This window comes from Haliaeetus albicilla, chromosome 20 (assembly GCF_947461875.1).
Source record: "Haliaeetus albicilla chromosome 20, bHalAlb1.1, whole genome shotgun sequence".
In the NCBI taxonomy this organism is placed as follows: domain Eukaryota; kingdom Metazoa; phylum Chordata; class Aves; order Accipitriformes; family Accipitridae; genus Haliaeetus; species Haliaeetus albicilla.
This window is the reverse complement of record NC_091502.1, coordinates 9,122,645-9,146,954: the sequence shown is the minus strand read 5'-3', so window position 1 is coordinate 9,146,954 and position 24,310 is coordinate 9,122,645. Positions and strand designations below refer to the sequence as shown.

At 44.4% G+C, this 24,310-nt stretch overlaps 1 protein-coding gene across 1 annotated transcript in view; it reads right to left on the bottom strand.

Moving 5' to 3' along the window:
• Positions 1–24,065, bottom strand: part of ARHGAP20 (Rho GTPase activating protein 20) — a 62,478-nt gene extending 38,413 nt beyond the window's left edge. The window contains exons 1-2 of the mRNA XM_069808224.1: positions 23,883–24,065; positions 13,726–13,811 (exon numbers count right to left, since the gene is read on the bottom strand). Of these exons, the coding sequence (XP_069664325.1) occupies positions 13,726–13,811; positions 23,883–23,981 (185 nt within the window). The 5' untranslated portion in view covers positions 23,982–24,065. The remainder of the gene's footprint in view (positions 1–13,725; positions 13,812–23,882) is intronic.
• Positions 24,066–24,310: the final 245 nt, after the last annotated feature.

Here is a 24,310-nt window from a genome sequence, read left to right as displayed (position 1 = left end):
CTGAAACTTATCATCAAGGGACTTTGTCTTTGAAGAACGGTTGTGGAATAAGCAAAGCACAGTGTAGGTACTTGATCATTTGCTCAAGCCCACTGTAGATGGAAAGGGGCAGAAACTGGGAGATACTACATGGTTCTCCACATTAATGCTATCTAGCTGGAGATGTCCTTGTGACATGGCTTCTGGCTCAGCGCAAACTCACAAACCCCTTATAGACGGAGTAAGGAGATGAAAACGGGGATGCCAACAGCCATGCCCAGTTCCCATGACTTGCTTGGCCCAGTCTGCACCATCCCCACTACCTGTTTGGCACGGCCATGCAAAGACCTGCTGGCATCAGGGCCGAGCATTCACAGCTCCTTTCACCACAAACAAGGCTCCACACAGACAAGGCTCACCCACACAGAGCGATCTGCAGCTCAGAGCCCTATTTAGACAGGCAGATATACATATTAAAAAAAAATCCTCTGCATTTTTAAAGGTGTTAACTACTCCTTACTGTCACTGCCTTCCAGCCACGACCAGTGCCCTCAGAGAGTCACTCACATGCTCAGGATCTTCCCACTTCAACTCCTCATGATTCGGAATATGCATTTCATCTAAGTTTATACAGCACTTTATTCTAATAAATAATAATTATACCTGGAGCGTGAAAGTAAGCACAAAAAGTATCAGCCTGGAGCGTAGGAGAGTTTTCCAGGAAGGTGGTAGGTAAGATATGGGCCAACACAAAGTTCGTATGCTGTTGTAATCTTACACTGACTATTTATAGAAGGGACGTGGATAGACAAGCATAAAACTCTCTTAATCACATGGGCTGCCAACCCATTTCTGAAAATCTGCTGTCTACTTGATCCCTGCTATGCTAAGGGAGCTTCTTTCTTAGGATGCTGGGCATGTTTGCTTGCTGTTATCTATGGTAAATCTTATACAGTTAAAGCAGCACTTTGTGAAAACAGTGCAGCATTCCAGAAATAGCAAGTCTATTTTCTGCAGCACTCTGTTAAAGTCCCGTAGGGCATTACCATCACGTACAGTAGCTTTTGTACAGTGAAACAAGTGAGATCTGCTAGGTTTTTCAAAGAGCATTAGTACTAAGTATTAAAATGCCTACTCCTACTTTATAAGTGTGCTTTGCTGGTTGCAACTTCTTTTTTATGAGTAACGTATTTCAACAAATCCAAGGCAGTCACCTCTCATCCCTGCGTTTTCCCTTATGGGCTGCGCCTGTGGATCTCACAGAAAGCCTCTGCCCTGGGCTCACGTCGGCCCCAGCTCACAGCCTCTAGCACAGGGCTACCCTCACTCTCCCCGTGCAAGCACCTGGACCTCAGCAAGCTGCAGCAGAAAACACTGCACGCAAGATAACGCAGTGAGTCCCAATAGGGTCACAGAGCCTTCGGATCAAAATGCACTGCAAACCCCTCTGCAGCACAGGCAGGGCAAGCACAAGCCACAAGCCTGCACAACGGAAGGAAGATGAATATTAATAGAGACTGGAGCAAGTTTCGCTCAGTTAAACAGGTACATTTACATTTTAGGGCAGAAATCAGGGCTACCACTTATATCTAGGAAATCAGGTACCATTCCCCTGCTTCTAAAACTCTGTACACATTTTAATTCAAAATACTTTATGCAAATATTCCAAATTAAATTATTCCAAGATTCTAAAAATTGTTTTATAAGTATCTGAAATCATCTTCGCATGATGTCAAAATCTTACTAAAAATAATAAAAATTACAATGATGAATAACATGGTTTACACTACATGTTCCAGGTGTCGAGGCACACAAGTGTATTATTTTTCTGTAGTCTTCCAAAAATCAGTAAACGATTAAGATTTGCAGTAAAATATCACATAGCTGTAGGGTAAAATGCATCATTAAAAAAAAATCCTCACACATTTCAGGATGGAAGCTTGGCAGCTTAACTGAAAACAAGCTGCACTTAAGTAATTTCTACATAGCCAAAAGGACAATATTCTCTGCAGAGCAAATATGTACTACAGCGTGGTGGCTGGAGACAGGAAACACGCTTGTGGTTTGGTTTGCTTCCAAGGTTTTTGTTTTATTTTAACAAACAGCTGCAAGGTGTTTACTCTGAAAATTTAGCACAAGGGCAAAATTCTCTATTGGTATAAATTAGCACCACACGTTTTGGTCATATTTTGCCTATTTCCACCAGAAAAGAATTTAGTGCAAGTTATTTAAATCCTACTGAAAAGCTCTTGCAGTGTGGGTGTCCTCCAGTCCTGCTGTACAGCTCTGCTAGCAATCAGCAAGTTCAAGGGGTTTTGGTCCAAGTCCCCCCGAGCAGGGGGAGGACATATTCACATGCAGAAGTCAATAAAACCTTTTCTGGGCTTTGGAATAATTGATCCTCTGTTCCCCACTGCAGTTCCCACTCATTCTTACTGAGTGACATAGCAGCACCACCTTGAGTTACTCTCCCATTTCAGTTGCACCAGGGAAATGCCATTCCAGGCATTGTCTACCCAAAGAAAGATTTCGTTGTTCAGATGAAAAAAAGTCAGGAAAAAAGTGACTTTAGGGGGAAAAAAAAGAAAGAAAAAAAATAAAGGAAAAAAGTAGGATGAACAGAGGGCAAAGAAAACGCCAGAACTTAACACCCCAGCACTGCAGTTCTGCACCATGGTTGTCTGCGCTTTTTGGAGCTTCTTGTGGCCTACAAAAAGTCTGGAGGCACAAGCTACCTTTGCTACTTCCACCCTGGCTCCTTCCTACCCATTCCAAGGAGGCATACAGGGGAGCACTCTGGGAACCTGGTTTCACCCATGACCCCCTAGGAGGATCCAACATTATTTTAGTAGCCTGAAGGGATAAGGTTTCTGTCCTACCTTAATTTTGGGGGGAAGCAGCAATCACAATTGGGACATTTAATCCCACTTAATGACAACTGGGATATTTAAAAGCTTAGCTCAACTCCGTTGATTCTGAGTTACCTCATGGACAAAACTAACCTCTCCTTCAAAAGGGGGTTTCAAATATCTTCTTGCAAACTGTATTACAAGAGTTCAGTGCAGGTCATGTAATAGCCAGGAATTCTGGGCTACCAAAAATAGTCCAGACATGCTGCAGACCTCTGCAGAAACAGGTCATTTCAAGCTGAGGTGCACATGAGGTAAAAAGATGGTGTGGGCATCTTTAATAACCCCTCCTGAGGTGAAAAGATTGGTGTGGGCATCTTTAGAAACCCCTTCTGGACCATCATGCATGGCAGTTAGTGAGCCTGCATGTATCTGCCTACCCTGTCATCTGCAGCTACATATTACACATGCTGTAGATGGGCACAAATAAGGCACGTGTGTGAACATGTCCTTTTAACAGGGAAACAGCATTTTCTAGGTGACAGCCTAGGTTTATTGTCTGCCAGTCACCTCACTCAATTATCGGGTAATACCAGGGCGGCTGCTCATGGTCTCTCAAAGTCTCATTGCTCAACAGTCATCCCTCCTTAGCCTCTGATTTTCCCATTCTTCAAGAAGTTATGCAGCTAGGCTCTTCCCCTCCTCAGCTCATGCCACCTGGGTAGAGTCTGCAGTTAGGCAAAAATGAGTTTTAAGAAAAACAAGGGCATTCAAAACAGTGCAAGACTTTAAATATGTGGCCAGGTAAAGCAAACCTGGAATCCACCAGCTGCTGTTCCCTGATTGCCCTTTTTCAGGAGAAAACTTGCCAATTATCAACAAAGTAATCACATACAAAGTGACCTATAAATAGCTGCAAGTACTGCCTTTAAAAGATAAGCCCCTTCACCACACTTTATCCTCCCGCAAGCTGCAGCTCTCATTGAAGCCACTGCTGCCCGGCCGTGCCTGTATCCCCACAACTGTGGGACACTGTGGGGTGAATTCCACAAAGCTCCACTGTAGATGTGAAGGGAGGATCTGCCCAGCCCTTGCATTGGCTTAAGTTTTTTAAGGACCACTTCCCTATGAGGGATGACCAATATGGGTGCTGCATGGAAGACGGGATTGTCACTTCACTGCACCTGTCCCAGTTGTAACAGGAACAAATCTGGCTTTGGTTTGCCTCAAGGGCTTTAAACCATATTTTGATACTAGTACTACAGCACAGGAATTATCCTATTACAGTTAAGAGATTACTCGATATGCCTGCTGCTGCCAGCTAGTACAAGTGTAATGACCTAGATTCCTTATGAACAGCCAGCAGACAAATTAGTTGCAGCCACGTGCACCTGTTTGCTCTCCTATAACTAACTGCCTACATATTCAACAAGTTTTTCGCATAGCTACTCAGGCAGGTTAGTCAGAGGTTTCTATTCCACCAGTGATCTGAGCTGGGGAGAAAAGCTGTTAGAGGATTCCCCACATCCCTGCACTTGATGGTAATTACTTTACATAAGGGAGAAGCTGGCACGGGCCAGTTACCTGCAAAGAATGGCAACCTGGAGGAGGGGGAAACACAATAGCCTTTCACATGATGATGTTTTTCTGCATGTTTAGTTGAGCCTTTGATATACCAGAAGAGCTTGCCCATGTCTGATTAGTGACCTCCTTGTAGAAATGCATGCCACACTTGACACACCACATACTGGGAAACCTGTCCTGCTCTTGGGACAGCAAAACTGAGGGGAATGGGTGTGAGGTTGCTTAGTCTGAGGGGCTCAGAAACCAAATGTGTTTCCAGAGGAGCTCTGATAAAATGAGATGCCTTGCAAAATACTGGATATGGTTTTACTACCAGAACATGCAGAGGGAACAGAGAGAAGGAAGGTGGATGAAAACACCTCAGCTCTGCTTATTCATTCAGATGAAGGTCTTTACCATTCTATTCTGCATTTTCTGAATAATCCTGCCATGAAGACCTAGGATGCACCTCGATGTACTTAGGTACCTAGTCCCGCTGAATGTAGTCAGTGTTTAGTGCACAGGCTCCCTATAGAGCGCACAAGGATCCAAACCAGCACATTCATCTCAGTACTTACAACAACTTTCAGCTAGGGGACAGGACAGGCTGAACGTGGATGTGTCACTGGGTGATACGCAAAAATAATCCCGGGAACAGATGTAGGCCTCTCCTCTCCCAGGTAAGTGCTTTTACCATTCATCTACGGAGCCAAGCTCGCTCCTGTGAACATAAGTGGTTTGGTCCCAGGAACACTGCATGCCCTCTGCACAGTGGCCCAGCTTCAACTGCAGGAGGGAGAAGCAAAGTCTCCACTCACTCCAAATACCCTCTGCTTTAGTAGTTACATCACTCCTGGGAAGCCGAAGATGAACTGCCTAAGGAGGCAGAGAGCTGAACCTGGGTGATTAATTTCCTTTGAAAGCACACCCATTTCGAGGCCAGCAGTTTTGCAAAGAGCAGTGGTGGTCTGCGGAGACCTGCCTAAGGAACAGGCTAGAAACACCCACCATAGCTTCCACTAAGCTTGCTAGATGGCACAAACCTTGGTTGCAACACAGACTGTGGCCTATCCCTGCCAAAATACCCAACGAGCCAGACTCCATCCTACCTCAGCCCTGATATTGCATGTTTGGACACCACTGCCCTAAACAATCATTAAAAAACACTCCAGAAAAGTGGACTCAGCCAGAGGTTTAAAAGTGAGCAACATTTGCAACTGTTTTTGTGAGGGCCTTGCTCTTGCACAGGTAGGTTAAATAGGGTCTGGGGACTAGTGGATGGAGGTTCTCAGGACCCTCTCACGAAGCAGTGTTTAGTTCTTTGACACAGACCTGTTCAGTGCTGCCAACAGTCATGCTGCGCTGGGATGTGCAAAAGCACAACTCTAGGTGTTGGGGGAACTCTCTGGTCAGGAGAGTGCCTAAAGAACAGAGGCACTTGAGAGGTCAGAAAGCCAGAGGTGATGTTTTTTAAGTCATGGTTTTAGATTCAGGTACTGAAATTATTCCTATGTCTTGCCCTTGAGGCTTATTATCCTTTATTGGATCTAGCCCCCAGTACTCAAACACTTAAGACACGGGAACAGAAGAAATCTAAAGACAGACTGTTACTCCCGTGATGTGATTAAAAACTCCTCACCACCAGTTTTGCGCACCATGAGGAAGCAACTGGACCAGGCAAAGCAATGCCATGTCAGCCAGGAGGAGAGTTCAATGCGTATTTAATGCTGGCCCTTGCCAGAGGTGAGAGCACCACCGGCTGCACATCAGCCTGCACATCATTAGAGGCTTTCTGCTTGTTTACACAAGATAAATGACCACAACGCAGTCTGAGTGAGTTGGTCTGTGATTTCCTCAGGTATGCCGCTGCCCAAACTGCTTGGCCAGACTGTCATTTGGCAGAGATTTTATTGTCTAAAATCAGGGATACACAATGGCTGGACAACAGCTGCATTCTGCCAGACCTCAAGGCCTAATCCAAAAAGCCCCCAAAATGGGCTGCAGCCAAAAGCACATGTGAACAGTGAGACATCTGGACAAGCAGAGCCCCTCACTGTCTTCGTCTTAAAACTGTCACAACTCTATCCAAAGGGGAATTGGCTTAAAGCGCTGGTGTTAAACTATTAGTCATTTATTGTAAAATTAATCCCTCATTTAAACTGCAATCCCTCCAAACCCCTGCTTCCAAGCCTTCCTTCTTGTTACCTCTTAGTTCTTTTCTTTTAATAAAAAAGGCAGCATATCTCTGAGAGCCGCAGTTCATTTCAATCTCCAGATGTACAAACATCGCTGTAAGCCAGTTTGTATGTCATAAATGAAGAACTGATGGGTTTTATCAAAAACAAACATATGCACACATACACACACGCTCACACACAAAACAAAACAGAAAAAACACAGCGGGGGGACAGGAATGCCAATCTCTGAGTTAAAAGGCCATTTGAGGCCTCAGAAAGTTCACTTTGTTCCTTGTTAACAGTTAATAAAATTTTATCCCCAGCTATTACTACATAAAAATAACTTCTGCGTTCAAGCACATGGTTTAAGGAAACAATACTCCAGTGTCATAATTAGCTTAAATGAAGCATGAATTAGAAATACTATAAAAACGACAACTTGTACAATATCATCACAAGTTATTTTAATTATGTGCAATTCCATTAAAAAGGAAGAGCAATTTGATAAAGGTAGTGGTTTTTTTTAAAAAACAAATCACTATTTTTCTACAAATTCATGTATCCTTACCTTACATAGGGAAACATGACATACTGAGGGGTGAAATCTGGGCAAGTTCTCATACAGAGATTTCTGGCCATTCAGATTAAATATAAAATGTTAAAACATTAAAACTTTTCATGAAATGGAAAATCTCAGAAAAAATCCTGATCAGAAGTTTCAAGGCTGAATTAAATCTAAAAACTAAACCCAGAAGCAAAGAACTTTTCATTTGCTTTGTTGACTGAATCTTTAGAACAGGATTTACCCTCCATCTCGATGACTAGAAACTTGATTTCTAATGAAACTGTGCTTTTTATAACCACATGACTCCTGGAGCTGGAGTTTTATGGAAAAAGCTATGAAATATCACAAGTCAAGATAAAATGCGCGGTACCTGTACTTAGTCCCTCACATTGGGAAACTCTGTTTTGTGAGATTTTGCCCTTTTTCTTCCTTTCTTTCATAAAACGGCTCTTCTGTATTCTTGAGTATACTGGAGTCTCTCAAAGGACTGCAAGATGAGGAGTGGAGGACACTGGGCTGCCCCCGGGGTGCTGCCACTTTGATTTTCACCCGGGGGAACCACTCTCACAATATTGACAGCCCTTGTGCTTCCCCAAAAAACATGAGCCCTGCGGCTTCAGAAAGACTGCCTTGCAAGGGCTCCCTTCCACAGCATGCCTTTTCCCAAGGGTGAATGAAGGCATTTAAGAGCCCTCATCTCTTGTGACCATGCCATTTGGGTGGCCGAGAGCACAGGGGAAGGCTTTCGAGATGTTGTTTCAGTTGTGGACGTGCATGCCTACAGTTAGCTACCCGTCCCCCCACCACCCGAGTGGGCCTCTCACAAACCACGGGGCGGCGGGTGAGGGCCACACTACGGAGCAACCCCCAGGCAGGGCCTTGGCTTGCCCAACAGCCAGTTCTGCCTCAAACACTGTAAATCTTCTCCTACCGCCCACGGCGCCAGTTTCAGAGGGACTCGTTACCCCATTATCCTCTCCCCTCACCTCCCTTTTGCAGCCTTCAAGGGAACCCCCTCCCACCCAAACTGCAACACCTGCATTTGAGATGGAAGGAGGCTGGGACAGTATCTGGCCATGCTACCTCCCGTCCTGGTTTTGAGCCCATCTCTCCCCACGCCACCACCACTGGTGGTGTGTAACTGCTTTGAAGACAAAACCCCACACTGATCATACCTGTGAGGCACACACAGAAATGGGCACACACACAATATGGCGGCCTTTGTCTCTCAAAGCCCCTCAGATTTAGCCACGAGGCGTCATCCGTCTCACGCCATCCCAGGGCTGTGCCCTGCAGCGGGGTGGCCCTAGGCCATGCCCCACATGCCACCAGCAATGGCACCATCGATCAGCCAGGCTGTGGCAGCCCCAGCCAAGGGTCCCGCTTCTCTGCCTGACAGGTTTTGCTGTGGTGACCGATCGGGACAGGTGCCCCAGCAGCGGGGTGGCCTCAGCTGGGTGGGTGCCATCCCCACTGCACACTCTGACAAATGCTGTCATGGTCCCCGGGGGGCTGCATGAGAGCAACACCTGCCTCCGCCATGACGGCTGAGGGGACAGTGGCTGCTGGGGGCGTACAGGCCCATAAAGGCCTTGTCCTGTGACAGCCAGTAAATAAAATGGCTGTGGGGTGTGACGGGGTGGCAGGCGCTGCCTCTCGATGCCCCCTGTACCATTCCGAGGTGCTGAACTGCATCAACCAAACATGCCTTATGTAGGTTATTTTGCTAGGCGAAATTATTTGCTACCATGGAAACAAGTGAAGAATGAGCAAAATCATTACAACTGAAATACCTATTTAACAAGTTAGTTACTTGCAATGAACTTTTATTCCCTTCCTCCCCGCAACTGGATTTGCCTGAAACATCAAATACTCATCTTCCCTGTGAAAAAGAGACAGTTAAGGCCTTCTGGCAATTTACATTTATTAGAAGACTCTATTTTTGTCTTCATCTAGTCACATAGCTTGGATCATCCACATGTCTTCTGACTAAAACCCTGAAAACACAATGTCCAAGGCTTTGGGAACACTCTGTATTTGACTAGCGCCAAGTGGAATGTATTACTAGATTACACATATGATCTTCGTTATCTGGGATATTTAGCATTTGGCATGGGACCCCTAGAAGATAACATGCCAGAATCACTTACTGTGCGTTGGGAGAAGAAAGAGCAGCTTCTCCGTGAATGGCATAACACTGCTTCCACATACAGAAGGGGAAAAAACACCCTGGAAACTTGTAAAATCCTCAGTTCTTACCTTTAATTTCTTCAACCATAAAAGCGACATAATAAAACTGGGTGGGGGTGACTTTTTAGGTACTTCCTTTTCAGGTTCTTTAAAGATTTGTTCATAAAACCTTTTAAAAATTATGCTCAATTTTTTTTAAAACAGCCCCTGCTTCTAGTTCACACCAAAATAACATTATAAACACGCTTCATGCTGTAATAAAGAGTAGTTTCATTACTGATATTTTAACACCTTTAGCATGTAGATACATGTATCTATAAATGGTCATGCAGACTCAGAATTTGTGAAATTATATTAATAAGTTTCAGCATGTAAAAATATCACTTCCAAAGATCTGGTGACGTATGTATTAGGAAAGGGGAAGCTGTTAGTGACTGCTGCACAGAATTTGGCTGTCCCTGTGAAATACCCGAGATGCGAGCAGAAGTCCACCAACGCAGAGCAGAAACGTGGTAGCTTGGGCTTTGTCACATGTGAAAATTGTTTTGAGGGACAGCAGAACAAAGGCTGAAAATTTGGCTGGAAACAATTCTTTGTTATTCTATATCAATTACTTTGAGATGACGAGACCTGATGCTTAAATTCAGGCCTCAGACATCTCTGTTTCAAGCCCATAATTTGTGTTGCACTGAAGTATATCATTAAGTAAGTTGTGCAGTTTTCATTAAAGGACACCAAGAAAAAAGTAAGAGAAAAATTACAACTGCGGAACAGGTCCAGGGCCAAATATAACTAAGCCGAATCCTTTGCTGATTTCATACACATTAATGGAGTTAACAATCAAACTTATTTTTCCTGCATCTGAGTATCAGCCAAGAAAAATATCAAAAACTTACTTTTCCAATATATTTGTAAAATAACTTTGCTCAAAGTGCTTCCAAAGAGGACATCGGATGATGTGAAACAGTCCTTACATGCCTATTCATCACTATTTTGTGAAGAAAGAGAAACTGTACAGAAAAAAGGAAAAGAAGCAAGAAAGAGGCAATGAATAGCCTGCATATTTTTCTCTCTTGGAAGTAAGGGCCCAAATTCCACTATAATATCTGTATTATTTACCGTGTTTTCTGCTGCTTGCAGTTACAGTCAAGTGAGGCAGGGATTACAGCGTGGTTGCACATCTGCGCACGACTGTGCCATACAGCCATCCCAGAATTCTTCTGTAGGCCAAGTATCTTTTAACTCCTTTTATATGGCTGACATGGTAAGGCAAGATTTGCAAGGAAGGCTTAACTTTCATTAAACCAAATGATACAGCTGTAGAAAAAGAAGACAAGCTTTTAAGCACACAAGACTTTCAGATTTGCTTCTCTTTCAGGACTGAAGAAGAGGACAACAGCACAAACAAGCATCTGCTTTTTGCAGCTAGATCATCTTGCCTCACTTATATCCTCGTGCCATCACAGCTACAACACCACTACCGTTAAAAACCTTAATGCTCTGAATGCTAAATAGCCATGTCCAGACGTCACAATGGTTTCTTTGAATAAATACCATTAATGAACTTTAAAATGCCACAAAGTAAGTCTGTCCAAAGTGGGTGCCACCACATTTTATGAAAGTGCCCTGTATATAAAACAAGGACACCTGACATATAAAGTGGTATAAAAATACAAACTGACTTGTGCTTCTAAGTATTTCCTGCCCTTTTGAACTTCTGCACTTGTTCATTAATTTCAACAAATATTGAGGTGAGCCAGCTGCTGAGGTGAGAGGATTCATATAAATCCTGCACAGATGTTTGCTAACTTCAGATAGGAGCTTTATTATCTAAAAGTCATTAATCAACCATTAACAAGTAAGTGTTATGGAGTCCCAGTATTAAGGTTCACTGCCAGAGGAGAATAAGGGATTTTGCAGGCTAGCTGTGTCTACAAGAAGGAGAACTAAGAGCTGAGACAGGCCTGAGATAAAACATTTGGAGGAGATTAGAAAACATGAGAAGTCATTTTGTTGCTCTTCAGCTCGCCTTAAGAGAAAGCACTTCACAAGAGTTAAGCATTTACACAACAAACTGAGTGGAAAGTTCAAACTTATCAATCAGTTTGGTGATGAAGAGGAATGTGTTTTGCACAGCCAAACAAGGAAGTTAGGCACAGGTGAGAACTACTGCTCCTGTGAACAATAATAAACACCATCCAAAGTGTTACGCTCTCACTGACAGACTTTGAAGCTACAGAATCCCCTGCTCTGGCTCCAGGGTCCTCAGACTTCACCCGATACCTCTCAGTATGGCCACAGACTGCAGTTCAAAACAACAGAAGCAGCTAAATTGTTGTATGCCACAGGCAGAGGACAGACATGACTGAGGCAGCATCCATCAGTTGTGAAAGCTGCAGGGTCTGTCAGGTAGACAAAGCATTGCCCTTACTGCAGAACAAGGAAACATTTTCCTCTCTTCACCCCTCTCCACCACAAAGTTTCTGCCAACTAGCCTTACAAGAAAATCCTTCCACACACCAGATCTGGAAATAATTTTGATACGGGCTATACACGCAAGATGTATTTATACTTAAGAAAGCGTAAAATTCTTAGGTGAAAATGGACATGCTGAGTATTATCCCACTCAGTGTCTCTCCATCTATATCCAATTTCTGATACTTATGGAGCAGGCAATAAAACAGACAAAAAAATAAAAGTGAAGAAAAATGTTCATGTCTGAACCCCAGCAGGCAAATGACAGAAGACTGAAATATAAGCATCGAATATAGTTAATTCTCTTAATATTGAGGAGCAAGTCTTAAGACAGCTTGAAGGGAAGACATTATGGAGACATAAGTGTATAAACTGCAGGAAACCCTAAAGTCCAAGGGCTGAGAGATCCCATCTCTTGTCCCCTGTACTCTCCAGGTATTGCTACTCCCCATAGCAATAGTCCATCTCTAATTTCACAACCTCAGTTATGAACATGTCATCTATTCCCAAAAGGTGGTATCACAATTATGAACATAGCTACAAATAAAAGGAAGAAATAATAGTAAATGAAGAATAAATATGGTAGTACAGGCAATCTAAACAAATCCAGTATTCTCATGAAGGGGCTACAAAATACCCATTCATCTTGTTTGAAAGACCTGGAAACAAAGTCATGGCTGCAGAAGAAATTTTACAGACAGAGCCAGAACACGTTGCTGGCTCTCAGTCCTAGGCTCAGGCCACTAGACTACACAAAAAGGTGCAAACGCCTTTAGGAATTCATTTCTAAGTTTCCTCTTTTATGTCATAGCCAGCAAAAAAGACCTGCAAGTAGTTTCAAGTCATTTTCCTTTCCTATGTTGCAACTCTGATGTTTTCACAGAATACTTTCACAGGTTTCTGAAATACTGTAGAATTCTACACAATGACAAATATGAAACCAGGTATTAGTTAGATCAAACACAAAAAACTTCCCAAGCTTGCATACTGATTACTTAACACAGCACAGAGTAGGAAAAAATACTCCTTACAAAGCCATATTTTAATTTCCCTCAATAATGTTTCTTCATAAAGAGCTCTACACAGCTGGAAGCACTAACAGCGTACCAGATGGTTCCCTTCTCAATAAACACTTATGTTTTGTAAGTTTAAAGTCTAATGAACTGTAGTGCAGGAAGACAAAAGTTATGTATGCAGAGTGGTTCAAATGGCAGGTCAGGGCTGGGGCTGGACAGGGGACTAGCTCCACAGAAACTCCCATTTCTGTGGTAGCTTTATGTTGGCGTAGGGAAGGAGGAGAAATGGCTGATCCTGGCAGAAGATGAAGACAAAGAATGCTGAATGCTTCACACCCCCACACCCCCACATACTCAGGCCCACAAGTGCTAATGCTGGACAGGAGAAGGCTGTGACCACCAGATCCTGGCCCACAGCATTGTCCTAAACCAGCAGGTGCTTCCAGAGCCCTGGAGAGCCTGTACCATGCAGCAGGCCATGACAGAAACTTAGCTCAAATTAAATTGTACAATCCCACAATAAGCACGCCTGAGTTATGCCTGGCACTGCATAAGCATACCAGGCAGAAAGTAGGAAACAGTCATCTTCTTCTGCCCAAGCCATCTCCCCAGCAGGCAATCATACTGAGCAGCCCAAATGTTGCATGCCTGGTTGCAACTTGCGGAGCCGCTCTGCTTGTCCAATTGCATATAAACAGCTTAGTGTGCCAGCACTGCAGAAACTCCCTCTAGAAGATCAGCCAGCATCTGGGCTGGGTCTATCACATCTTCCAGCAGGCTTTATAGTTGTGCAGCTATCGAGAAGCCTGGATTGTGTTCAACAGCCTGGTGCAGATAATAGCTCAAAAACATTTCAAGTTTTGGGCTGAGAAACTGGAAAACACTACAGCCAGAAAAACTCATTGACTCACCTTGAGACTGATCTAGATCTGTTAAGCGCTTTGACAAAGATCAAAGATGGTGCAGACTGGCGTCTTTGGGCCAAACTCTTCATTTTCTGATTGGAAAGAGAAACAAAATGAAATCATAGGTGAGATTGGGAACAATAACTGCATGCATACAGACTTGCCGCAGCCAGACTCCAATTTCAGACCATGGGAAAAAGGTTGAGTTATTGCCATCAGCAACCCTGAAGGGGGAAAATGTTTGTAAAATATCACATATTGAGAAAAACAGGAGCCAGCGATAAAGAAAAGCTGATAATTAGTGTCTATATACAGATACCTGAGGTACACTGCACACATGAAATAAACACCTAGAGCTTGTCTTCAACCACTTTTTGTCCCTTAATATTCTATTGTACTTTAAATTTATCAAATATCCAGATGGTGGTTCAAATTTCAAATGCTTCATACATTTCTGTGTCAGGTCTGACATTTACCATAAATCAAGGTTTGGATTCTACCCACCTAACCTTATGTGCTACATTGGGCTACCTTTTTCTTCCAAATCTTTAGAGATGAGGGCATTTTCCTTCCCTACTAATCTAGCTGGAGCATTACGTCTTGTGTCTCCTGATTATGTATGGGACAAAATAGGAAAGTGAGAGGCAGGGCAGTTCTTAGCACAGAACTAGGAAGGGAATGGGAAAAAGGAGATGCTCAGAGAAGGTAGCAGGAAAAAAAAGACAAAGCATAGGGAAGACATGAAAATGTCAGTGGCTATCAAGGGAGCATGGATTCCCATTCAGTGAAGTTGAATACCACAATAAAAATACACGTTTCCCTGAACACAAAGGTATTCACCACTGTATCCTTTCCCTCTTGCAGCCAGAAGCAGGACAAAGGAGTCCTGACCCTAACTTTGGAGCTGCTCTCTAGAACTGGTTGTGCAACCTGCTGCCAAGGTGCATGACCTCTCCTCTCACTGACACTCTACCAGATGGGTGGTTGTTACCTTATTTAGCTCAAATATTTTTTCAGAATAAACTGGTGAACAAAAGGACCAGGGTTGAACTCCTCCTGAGACCCCGACAGTACAGTATGCAACGCTAGAGCGGTCCCTTACACCAGCTTGGTAACCACTGAGAGCCCACAAACAGGTCAACCTTTGACAGTCATGAAGTCTCTGTTCTCAGCTAATTGTAAAGCAAGACTTTCTTCCTTTATACTAAAAATAACCACTGACTACCAGGAACGGGTATGTTAGGAAACAACTGATTCTTCTGCCAGTGTATGTGCTCAATGCGGCACACATTTTGTTTGGGCAGGTGCACAGCATGCTCCCCTCAGAGAAATGAAACTCTACAGTGCTACGTGCTTTACTTGCTTTTAACAAGTGCATTTCTTTTACTCATTGCAGTGCATTTGTTATCATGTCATTGTTTTGGTTCCCCCTTTATTCATGTAAAGCGCGCTTGTTTGTTTTGTCAGACACTCAGTTACAGCTATTGTGCAGCAATTGTTATAAATTCAACTGTGTAATTTAAATTCACCTTTAAAAATCATCCCCTTCTCCCTCTTTCTTTCATCAAAAAATAACCTTCTCAAGACTGATAAATTAAGCCTGGGAATGTTTAGCTGTCTTCTATCCAATCAGAAAATAACTGGATAATAACTTAATAGATGACTAACAACATAGATTCCCATTTTTGCTAGCTTTGAGCAAAAAAGAAAGAAAATACTTTGCTAAATTTTTCTAGTGAATTAAATCGGTTTGTCTTACTGATAGCAAATCTGAGAAGCTGTTAGCATTTTAAAAAGTAGCATATCTACAAATATGAAGGCAAGAAGATATCTGTGTAACAATGCAGTCTAACATCCTACAGAAGACAAGCCACAGACTTCCCCCAACCAGCATTTTTTGTAGGATATAAAGCTTCAACTCCCAATTGGAAATTTAATGCAAGTCTGATTATTGGGCAGGTGGCTTTTAGGGGGTGGTCAAAACTAGAGCATCTCAGCTCCTGCGAATGCAGTGAAGGTTTGGTTATGTTTTCAAAGAGATCTTAAAATGCTTTGGCTTCTCAGGTCTGAAAAGGAAGCCACTGAGAAAAATGCTGCATTTTAAAATCTCTTTCAATTATGGCAATTTTTTTCATGCTTGGTTTAGCAGCACTGAATAGAGCCTGTGGCAGTGAGATTCCAGTCTTGACTTAAATATCTGAGGACCAAGGTAAAGATTAGGACTACAGCAAGTTTAATAAGAGCTCAAATGACTGGCAGAGTCACAGAATAATTCAGGTTGGAGGGGATCCAGGAGGTCTGTGGTCCAGCCTCTCTGGACCTGCTGAGAGCAGGCTGCTCCAGACCGCCTCCAGTCCAGGTCTATGTTATCTCCCAGGATGAGATTCCACAGCCTCACCAGGCAGCCTCTTAACACAGACCTAAGCTATTAAGCAAAGCTTACAAAAAAGAGCCATAAAACATAAAAAGATCACTGATGAGATTTGGAAGAGGAAATTTTTCACAGCAAATGTGAAGTGAGTCAGGTCAGCTGTATGCAAATAAAAACATTACACAGAGACATTGACTACAAACAGAAAGGGGTTTTTTGGTTTTATTTTGCTATGTACAGAGTTTGGGAAGAGAAAATAAGTGACCATCATGATAACTTGAATTAATTTACTTTGAGAAGGAAGAGGACAAATTAATTTTTGGCTAAGCTGGACCCAGATGCCTGCTCTTCTCAGTTTCACTGCGTTGATGTGTGCAAAGATGTCACCCTGGCAATGTGGAGAGGAGAAGACACATCCTGGACAGCTGTAGTGAGAGCAGATGTTTGGGAGCAAAAGGAGATGCAATGACCAATTATCTAAGCATGGGACACAGAGAAGCATTTCTCAACATGTGTCCCACATCATAACCTCCCATTTTTTCATGTAAATATTAGAAAGGTCAACACAGAGAGAAATCCTCATACTTGCTGGCTGAGTCACACCCATGTGAAATGTATCATAAAATCAGTATCTATAATGAATGTTTACAGTGTGCCAGATGCAAAGATGATAACCTTGTATCAGTCAGGACAAACTAGAATTATTTTTGCCTTCCTCATGTTCAAAAGCTTGAGTTCCCACTCCCCTCCCCTCCGATTCAGGTTGAACTTCATAGTTTCTGCATTTCTGGTGGTGGTTGTCTTGACTGCTTTTTTAACAGAAACAAAAAGGTTTGCTTTTTCAGTTGTTGGACTGGTGGTAGTATTTGGCCAGTTCCTCATCTGGCATAAACAGACATAAGGTTATAGATTTCAAAAGAATTAATTTACACCAGATAAAGATCAGACCTACACTCTGAAACACTGTTTTGTAAACTGTGATGGTAGCTGGTTCATGAGCAGTTCAGCCCACCATGCTTAGGACAGTAACCTTGCAAACCATCACTGAAAACGTGCTGTCTCCCCTCAGGAATAAGAACCCCTCAGGATTGCAGGATTACAGTAGAACTTTCACAAGCATCTCACAAGTCATCAGCTGGAGGAAAAATCTACTCCTGACTGCTAATATTCAACTAATTTTGCCTTGCAGTTGAAATGGATAATGGTATTATAGGGAATTTATGTAAATTAATATATTGCTGAGTTACGATATTCATTCCCATTCTGTGAAAAAGGTAACATACAAAGCATCTTGACGATGTCTTCAAAAAAATTGGAACTGAAGATAAAGCACTCTCTTGTACTTTGTGTGTATCACTCAACTATATTAAGCTCATAAAGAGAATGGCAGAGCATGAATTAAATAAAGAATGTGTGAAGAAATTCATGGTACTTACTATTCCTTTTGTGATCACAAAAAACTCAAGTAACAGATACACAGTGTTTATAATATTTTACAAGTATCTAGAGATGTGAAAATCTATGCAACAAACAGATACGCTGCTGCATCTACAGCAAAGGTGCAGGAGGTGGACTATTGCAGGGGCTGTGTGCTGTGATTCCCCAGGAGCACGCTGCCCACGCTGCCAGGTTATGGTGCCTGACCGGTAACTATGGTCAGAGACGTGCAGGAGGATTCCTCTCACCCAGCCTCTGACTTGCACACCTGAGCTGTTTGCCCTGTGCTCCTTTTATAGTCAATAGAAAGAAAAGGACACATTTAGTGCACAGTTCATCTTGTCCTAAAAGTGCTAGAAGTTTTCCTCCACTGACTAAAAGAAAACTAAGGTGACCAAGAAAATTGAGTTAATAGCTCAATCCTCTCCTTGCTATCTGAGCAAAGGACAGGGAACAGATAAATTTGTGAGCTCAGTAACATAAGGAACAATTGTCTTCTCAGAGAGTGGTTTGAGCTTAGGATGAGAAAATGATATTACCCAATGTCTATTTAAGAGATTCATACACGAAATAGTGGAAAAATGTATTCAGTTCCTGACTGACAGGTGAACGCAGCAGAAATGCCTCCTCAGGAATGTGCAGACACCCTTGTAAAAGCCTCCCCAGAGATGAAAGGATTTCAGGCTCCTGATTTACAGGCTGGCTCAAGAAGTGGGTCAAGGCTGGGGCATCTGCCTGGGTCATTTAACTGGGTGACAGGGACAACACTCAGATGTGCCAATACCTTGAGCTGAGGATTGCACTCAAGTGGCTAAGCTCTCCCTCTCACTGCTTTATTCTTCTGGTAAAAGGAAGTCTGATTTTAACAAAGCCTACTCTTTAAAAGTATCTAAGTTAATAACCATGAGGGATTTCAACCATGCAGACTCTGTTCTTGTCTGAGCAACAAAACCCACCTGTAGCACGCCATTTCTGGTTTAGCCAGACATGAACCAAAGAACAGAGCACAAACCTTTACCAAAAACTGTAAGGCAAAGTTCAACTAACTGCCTGACAATCAAAAAATCTAAACAATCCTCAGCACCTAGCAGTTAATTTTCCAGGACCATTGGGCATCACTCTTTCCCCTGTATCACTGAGCTACTTAGGAGAGGCAGTAAATCATTTTTTCCTACATGCTATAACCCAGTATTTGTTAGACTTACAGTATATGGTTGTCTAAAAATACCAGAAATAACAAAAATCTCTTATACTTTGGTAGAGCAAGAAATGGCCCTGTACTGACCTATAACATTCCTGAGCCCTTATAAACCGGGTGAGAAGATGACTGCATTTGAACTGCTGGCTCAGGCAGCAGAGATGTCTAGGTCCCACGGAGAGCTCATTTACCATAAAGGCAGAGCAGGTGACAAAACTATGTGCTTTTGTTTATGCTGGCAGAATACTTTTACTTACAAGGACTTTCCTAAAAAGAAAGCCATTTTTGGATGGATAACTGAGGAGAAAACAATTGCAGGGGCACAAGAGGAAAGAGCTATCAACACAGTGGAAGCAAAAGCACATCATCATGGAGCAGCAGCTGCTAGAGCACAGAGCAAAGACAGAGACTAAAGGCCATCTCAGAGTAGAAAGAAAAATGGATGAAAGAAACTAGGAGCAAAAGATGTTCTACCAACTACCTCCCAAAGGATAGAAATCTTTGGAAACACTGATATGGATGTGTTCAAAAGATCTCACCCATCTACGTCAAAAGCTGGAGGTGTGGAAGATTACTAAAAATGTGGAGGAGAGGAGCGCCAAATAGTTAGCTTATGGGTCCTACTGTCAGCTGCACTGCACCCACAGTGCTCAGACCAGCGACTCTGGTTGTGGTGGTTTTGATGAAGCCCAAAGTTTCCTTTCAAGCCTGACACAAAGCAGGAAGGTTAACACATGGACGTGATTCTGCCCCAGTTTCTGTACAGCAAGGCTTTCTCGGGAGCAGTTTACAGATGACAGAGAGAGGAGATTCCCCCCACTCCACATGGATACTACAAGCAGCATTAAGTAAACAAGCAATAATTTGATATATGCAGTTCATGGGTATTAGATTCCACATGACCTGCCAACTCCCTCTCTTCCCTACTGCCACCATGAGGGACAAAAAAACCCAAACCAAGACTAGGAAACTCAAGAACTAGAACACACTGGTTTATGCATAATTTTCAGTTTTTCTTACGGACAGACAGAGGAAGGATTGCTAATGCTAGTTCATAATTAAAGCACCATCAGGAGGCAAATCACAACAGCAAGTTATTGTAAGCCAGCACAGCCTGCCAAGGTGATTTCAACCTAAGGACCAACTATGCAGATGACTTCATTAAAATAGGGGCTTTTTCAGTCTTCATCAGAGAAAAAACTGCTACAGCATATGTCTGTGGGATGACAGGAATTGTCCATCACTTCACTAAACAATGCCAGAGTGTTCCTGGACAGCCGAGATTCTGGAAGCAACTCACCAGATCCTCAGCCAGGATCATAGTAAACAGGACAGAGACTTGCAGGAAGATGAAAACTCTGCTTAAGGAGCTTTATGTTAAAAAACTTATATATAATGGTATGAGATCAAGTTATCATCAAATATAATGGCAAATACATACTTGATTCATCTTTGCAGAGTCAGACGAGTAAAGGGATGAAGATTATGTATGACTACCTTTACTCTTCCAATGCTGTTAATTTGCTTGAATTTTATCCAGTGAACTGTTGCTGTACTTGTGATCAGAATCACAAAGAAACACATTTTTATGGTAATGTGATACCATATTTCAAGTCTCAAACCATAAATACTATTTTGCTTAGGGTGCAAAATGGTTAATTTTCTGCACACGTTGTATGAGTAAATATTAAAAATTGCCGAGCCTCCAAAACATGATAAGTAGTTACTTGAAATCTTCAAGGAGGCAGCAAAAAATCCTAAGAGTGACTCCTTGTGTTACCAAATATTGTCTTATGTAAAATACTCAGGGTTGGTTGGAATCTAGCCCCTCTAAGAAGAGAGAAGTAAAACACCAGGAACTTATAAATACGGCTAAATGACTGCAGCTGCTACTGCTGACACAGTTATACTGGCATAAAAGACGTCTCTGCTGCATAGTTTGTTTTGATAAATTTGTAGAAATAAGCTCTATCAGTATAATCACTCTTACTCATGTTACTTCAATCCACTTCAGAGTTGCATCAATTTACTGGTATTGGTTACTAAACTAAACAGTCAGTACAAAACTTCTCTGTAGGTCAGCCACACATAGTCCAGTGACTCCAGTAAGTCCAGCAAAGGAGGGAATCTGGTCCAGAATTTTCCAAAAGCATTAACAAAACGCTGCACTTCAGTGTCACCTTTTATCAGGGTGTTTTGAATGCCTTCTAAGCATTTAACAGGGAGAACCTCCCAGTGTCTGTGAGGTAGGTTAGCAGTTCAAACCACTTTGCATGTCAAGAAAATTAAATGTTTCCAGGAAAATAGCTGAAATGGTCACACAAAATACATGAAAAAAAGTCCTAGACAATTTCCGTCTCTTGGTCCTATGATGTGATCAAGCATGTGATCCTTCAGCCAAGCAGAAGATGAAGTAGGAGTTCAGACAACCACAGAACAATGTAGCAAAACTCAGCTAAATAAATTTAATTTGAGAAAGGTATAGTCACGATAATAAAAAGGAAGAAAGGTTCAGTGGTTACTTAGCATTTGGGGCTATTTGTGCCAGAAAGTAAAATAGTTGATATTAAATACATATTTGCAACAAAATTGTTCAACTTGACGTGCTGTGTCACCAGTATCAAAACCGATTTCTTGCCAACACATTCTTCCATTTAACTGTATGTAACCAATAGAAGCAGTGTAATTTCCCCAGTAGTAAGAAAGACTTTCTGTATTGTAAAAAAATGCGATGCTTTGGCACTGAGTGGAAGACAGAATAGAGGTATATATAGAGTCCACAGGACCCAAGTAGTTACAAAATATTCAAACTGTCACTGACATCCAGCTTCAGGCAAAATTAGGACTACCCCACTGCTGCACACGCATAAAGGCAGGAATCTTCTTCCCCAGATAGGCACAAAGAGACAGTGTGCTAGTAGTCTCAAGGGAGCACCACGACCATGGACAAGCAGCTGAGAGGTTGGCTGGATGTTGGTGGCTGCCTGTGTTGGCTCTGCGTGGTGTGCAAAGCTGCCATATGTTGCATGGCCCAGCCAGGGTCTCAAGCTGCTTCTCCGCAGGAGGATTTCCATCTGTACCCCCGCCGCATGTGCTTCCACGCTGAGGAATTCCAAAAGGGCTGCCAAGATCCGTAAAAAGTAATATTCCCGCTCCCTTGTCAGTGCTGTCAAAAACAAGGTCTGTGTTCCTTCGACTGCGGGCTCTTTGGAGCAGGAATAGGAAACACAAGTGCTACCATTAATATTTGTCCTCAGAATGCTGAATCATGTAGAACCTGTAAGAAAAAAATGTTCATCTTCACAGTACTTGAGCATCCCTTCTCATTTCAGGCAGGTACCTGGCATCAGGGCTCTGCCAGGTTGGAAGGTACATGGTACTCTGTCTTCGGCAAAAATGCAAGAAATGATAGAAGAAAAATCGAAGCTGCACATTTAGCCATCTCAAATTAGATCGCAGTACTTGGGAGAGGATGAGTATCTACTCCATCACTTTGTCCAGCTAGGCAGCAGAAGGTACTCCACCACTTTGTGTAGGTGTATCGCACTGCCTCTTCAGAAACCGATCAGGTATTGACTGCAGCAAAGCATGGTAGAAATCTTGGCCAAACACTCTTCAGGCAACAATTTCACCATTGGCAGCAGCTGCCATGCGAAGAGGTCCCCAGGGCTGCGGTCAGGCTGGAGCGCTATGTGCCTTGGTGGGACACAGCACACATGGACGCAGCCCATGGAAATGAAAAGTATTGCTCCCCAGCCCAAAGAGATGCTTTGGCAGGAGGAGAGGGACCGGGACTCCTCTCCGCACCACTGTGCCATGACCAGCGAAGCCCCAACCACCGCTCAGCAGCAGGACTGGACACAAGCTCAGCCTCTACTACCACGCATCCTAAACTCATGTCACCAGGTGGACAGATTTAGTAAAGGACATGGTAACCTGTCCAGTCATTCTAATCCTTCTAGCCTGCTTGGCAGTCAGTAGTATTGTGCACCTCCAAAGACAAGGCTGTGCATAGATTTAAATATCATTGTGAGGCCAAATTGGTAAGGCAGGAAGGTACCAGCTCTACTTTGGGTAGAAAAACACTACAGCACTTGCTAAACCAAAGAGAAAAAAAGAGTTCCTGTATTACACAGTGGGAAGAATGTGGTTGTTACAGCTCGTTCATTACAGCAAAGTATAAGGCAGAAGCAAGTACTTGGCTGTACGCAGAAGTGAGCATTTTGCACTTGATCGTGTCAGATGCTGAAAAGCAATTCAAGACTTCAAACAGATTTTACAACCAGTTTTGAAGACGGGATGACGTTCTTCTGCTATCAATTGTGATATACTTGGAGAGCGTAAGGCGCTTCTTCGGGAAGCTGCTCTTACGTTTCTCTTGTACAAAGCACGTGCAAGAGCAGCCAGCAAACCCCCTCAGCTCTAGCAAACCCTTCCCTCTCTCCCCCCCGGACACGCATGCAGCAGATCCCTCTTAGATCCCCTGGATAATCGTTCTGCAAACTTCCCCCCAGCTCCCTCTGACACCCACCTGGCAAAACCTCCGGACATCCATACAGCAGAGCCCCCCTTTAGGTCTCTCCAGGACATCCATGCAGCAAACCCCCTTATCTTCCCAGCACATGCATGCAGCAACCCCCCCCCCCCCCCCCCCTCCCCAGCTCGCCGGGAAATCCCTGCAGCAAAGCCCCTTGGCTCCACCGAACACCACCCAGCAAACCCTCCCCTAGCTCCCCGGGACGTCTATGCAGCAGCGCTCCTTACCTATCCCGGACAGCCAGGCAGCAGCTTCCCTTCGCTCCCGGGACAGCTGAGCAGCAACCCCCCTTAGGTCCCCGGTGTTATCCAGCCGGCAGAGCCCCCCGAGCTCCGGCCGGGCACCGCCGCGCCCCCCGCTCCCCGGGCCGCCGGTGCAGCAAGCCGTTCCCGCGGGCAGCCCCAGCCCCGGCTCCCCCAGCAGCTCCCCCCAGCCCCGGTCTCGACGGCGGCGTGCCGCCCAGCCCGCTGCCCTGGCGGCAGCGGCGCAGGGCCCGGGGCGGCGGGGCCGGGGGTTTGTCCGGTGGGGACGCGCTGACCCGCGGAAGGGGGGGGGGGGTCCAGGACGGGGGCGGGCGCCGAGGGGCGCTTTCTCGCGGGGTCTCCCGGGGTCGGCCTCACCTTCTTGCTGTCGGCGGCGGCGAAGACCCTGCTCTCGCCGCTCACCGAGGACGAGCGGCCCGGCCCGAGGTGCTCCTGTTGCGGGGACATCACGTCCATGCAGCCCCGCGCCGCCGCCCTCCCGCCGCGGGGACACCCGCGCCGCCGCCGCCGCCGCCCGCACCATGGACAGGGCGCGCCGCGCCGCGCCACGCCCCCCGGGGCCTCGCCCCCGCCCGCGGGACACGCCCCTGGCGAGACCACGCCCCTCCCCCCGCAGCTTCGCGCCCCGTTCTCGTGGAGAAGGCGGTATGGAAGCAGGCGGGGGAGGAAGGCGGCGCGCATGCGCCGCCGCCGGGAGTCGGGGGAGGGTGGGGGGGAGTCCGCTCGTGCCGGGGAGGGGGCTCGCGCCCTCCCCCTGCGCCTGCGCGCTCTGCAGAGGCGGGGGC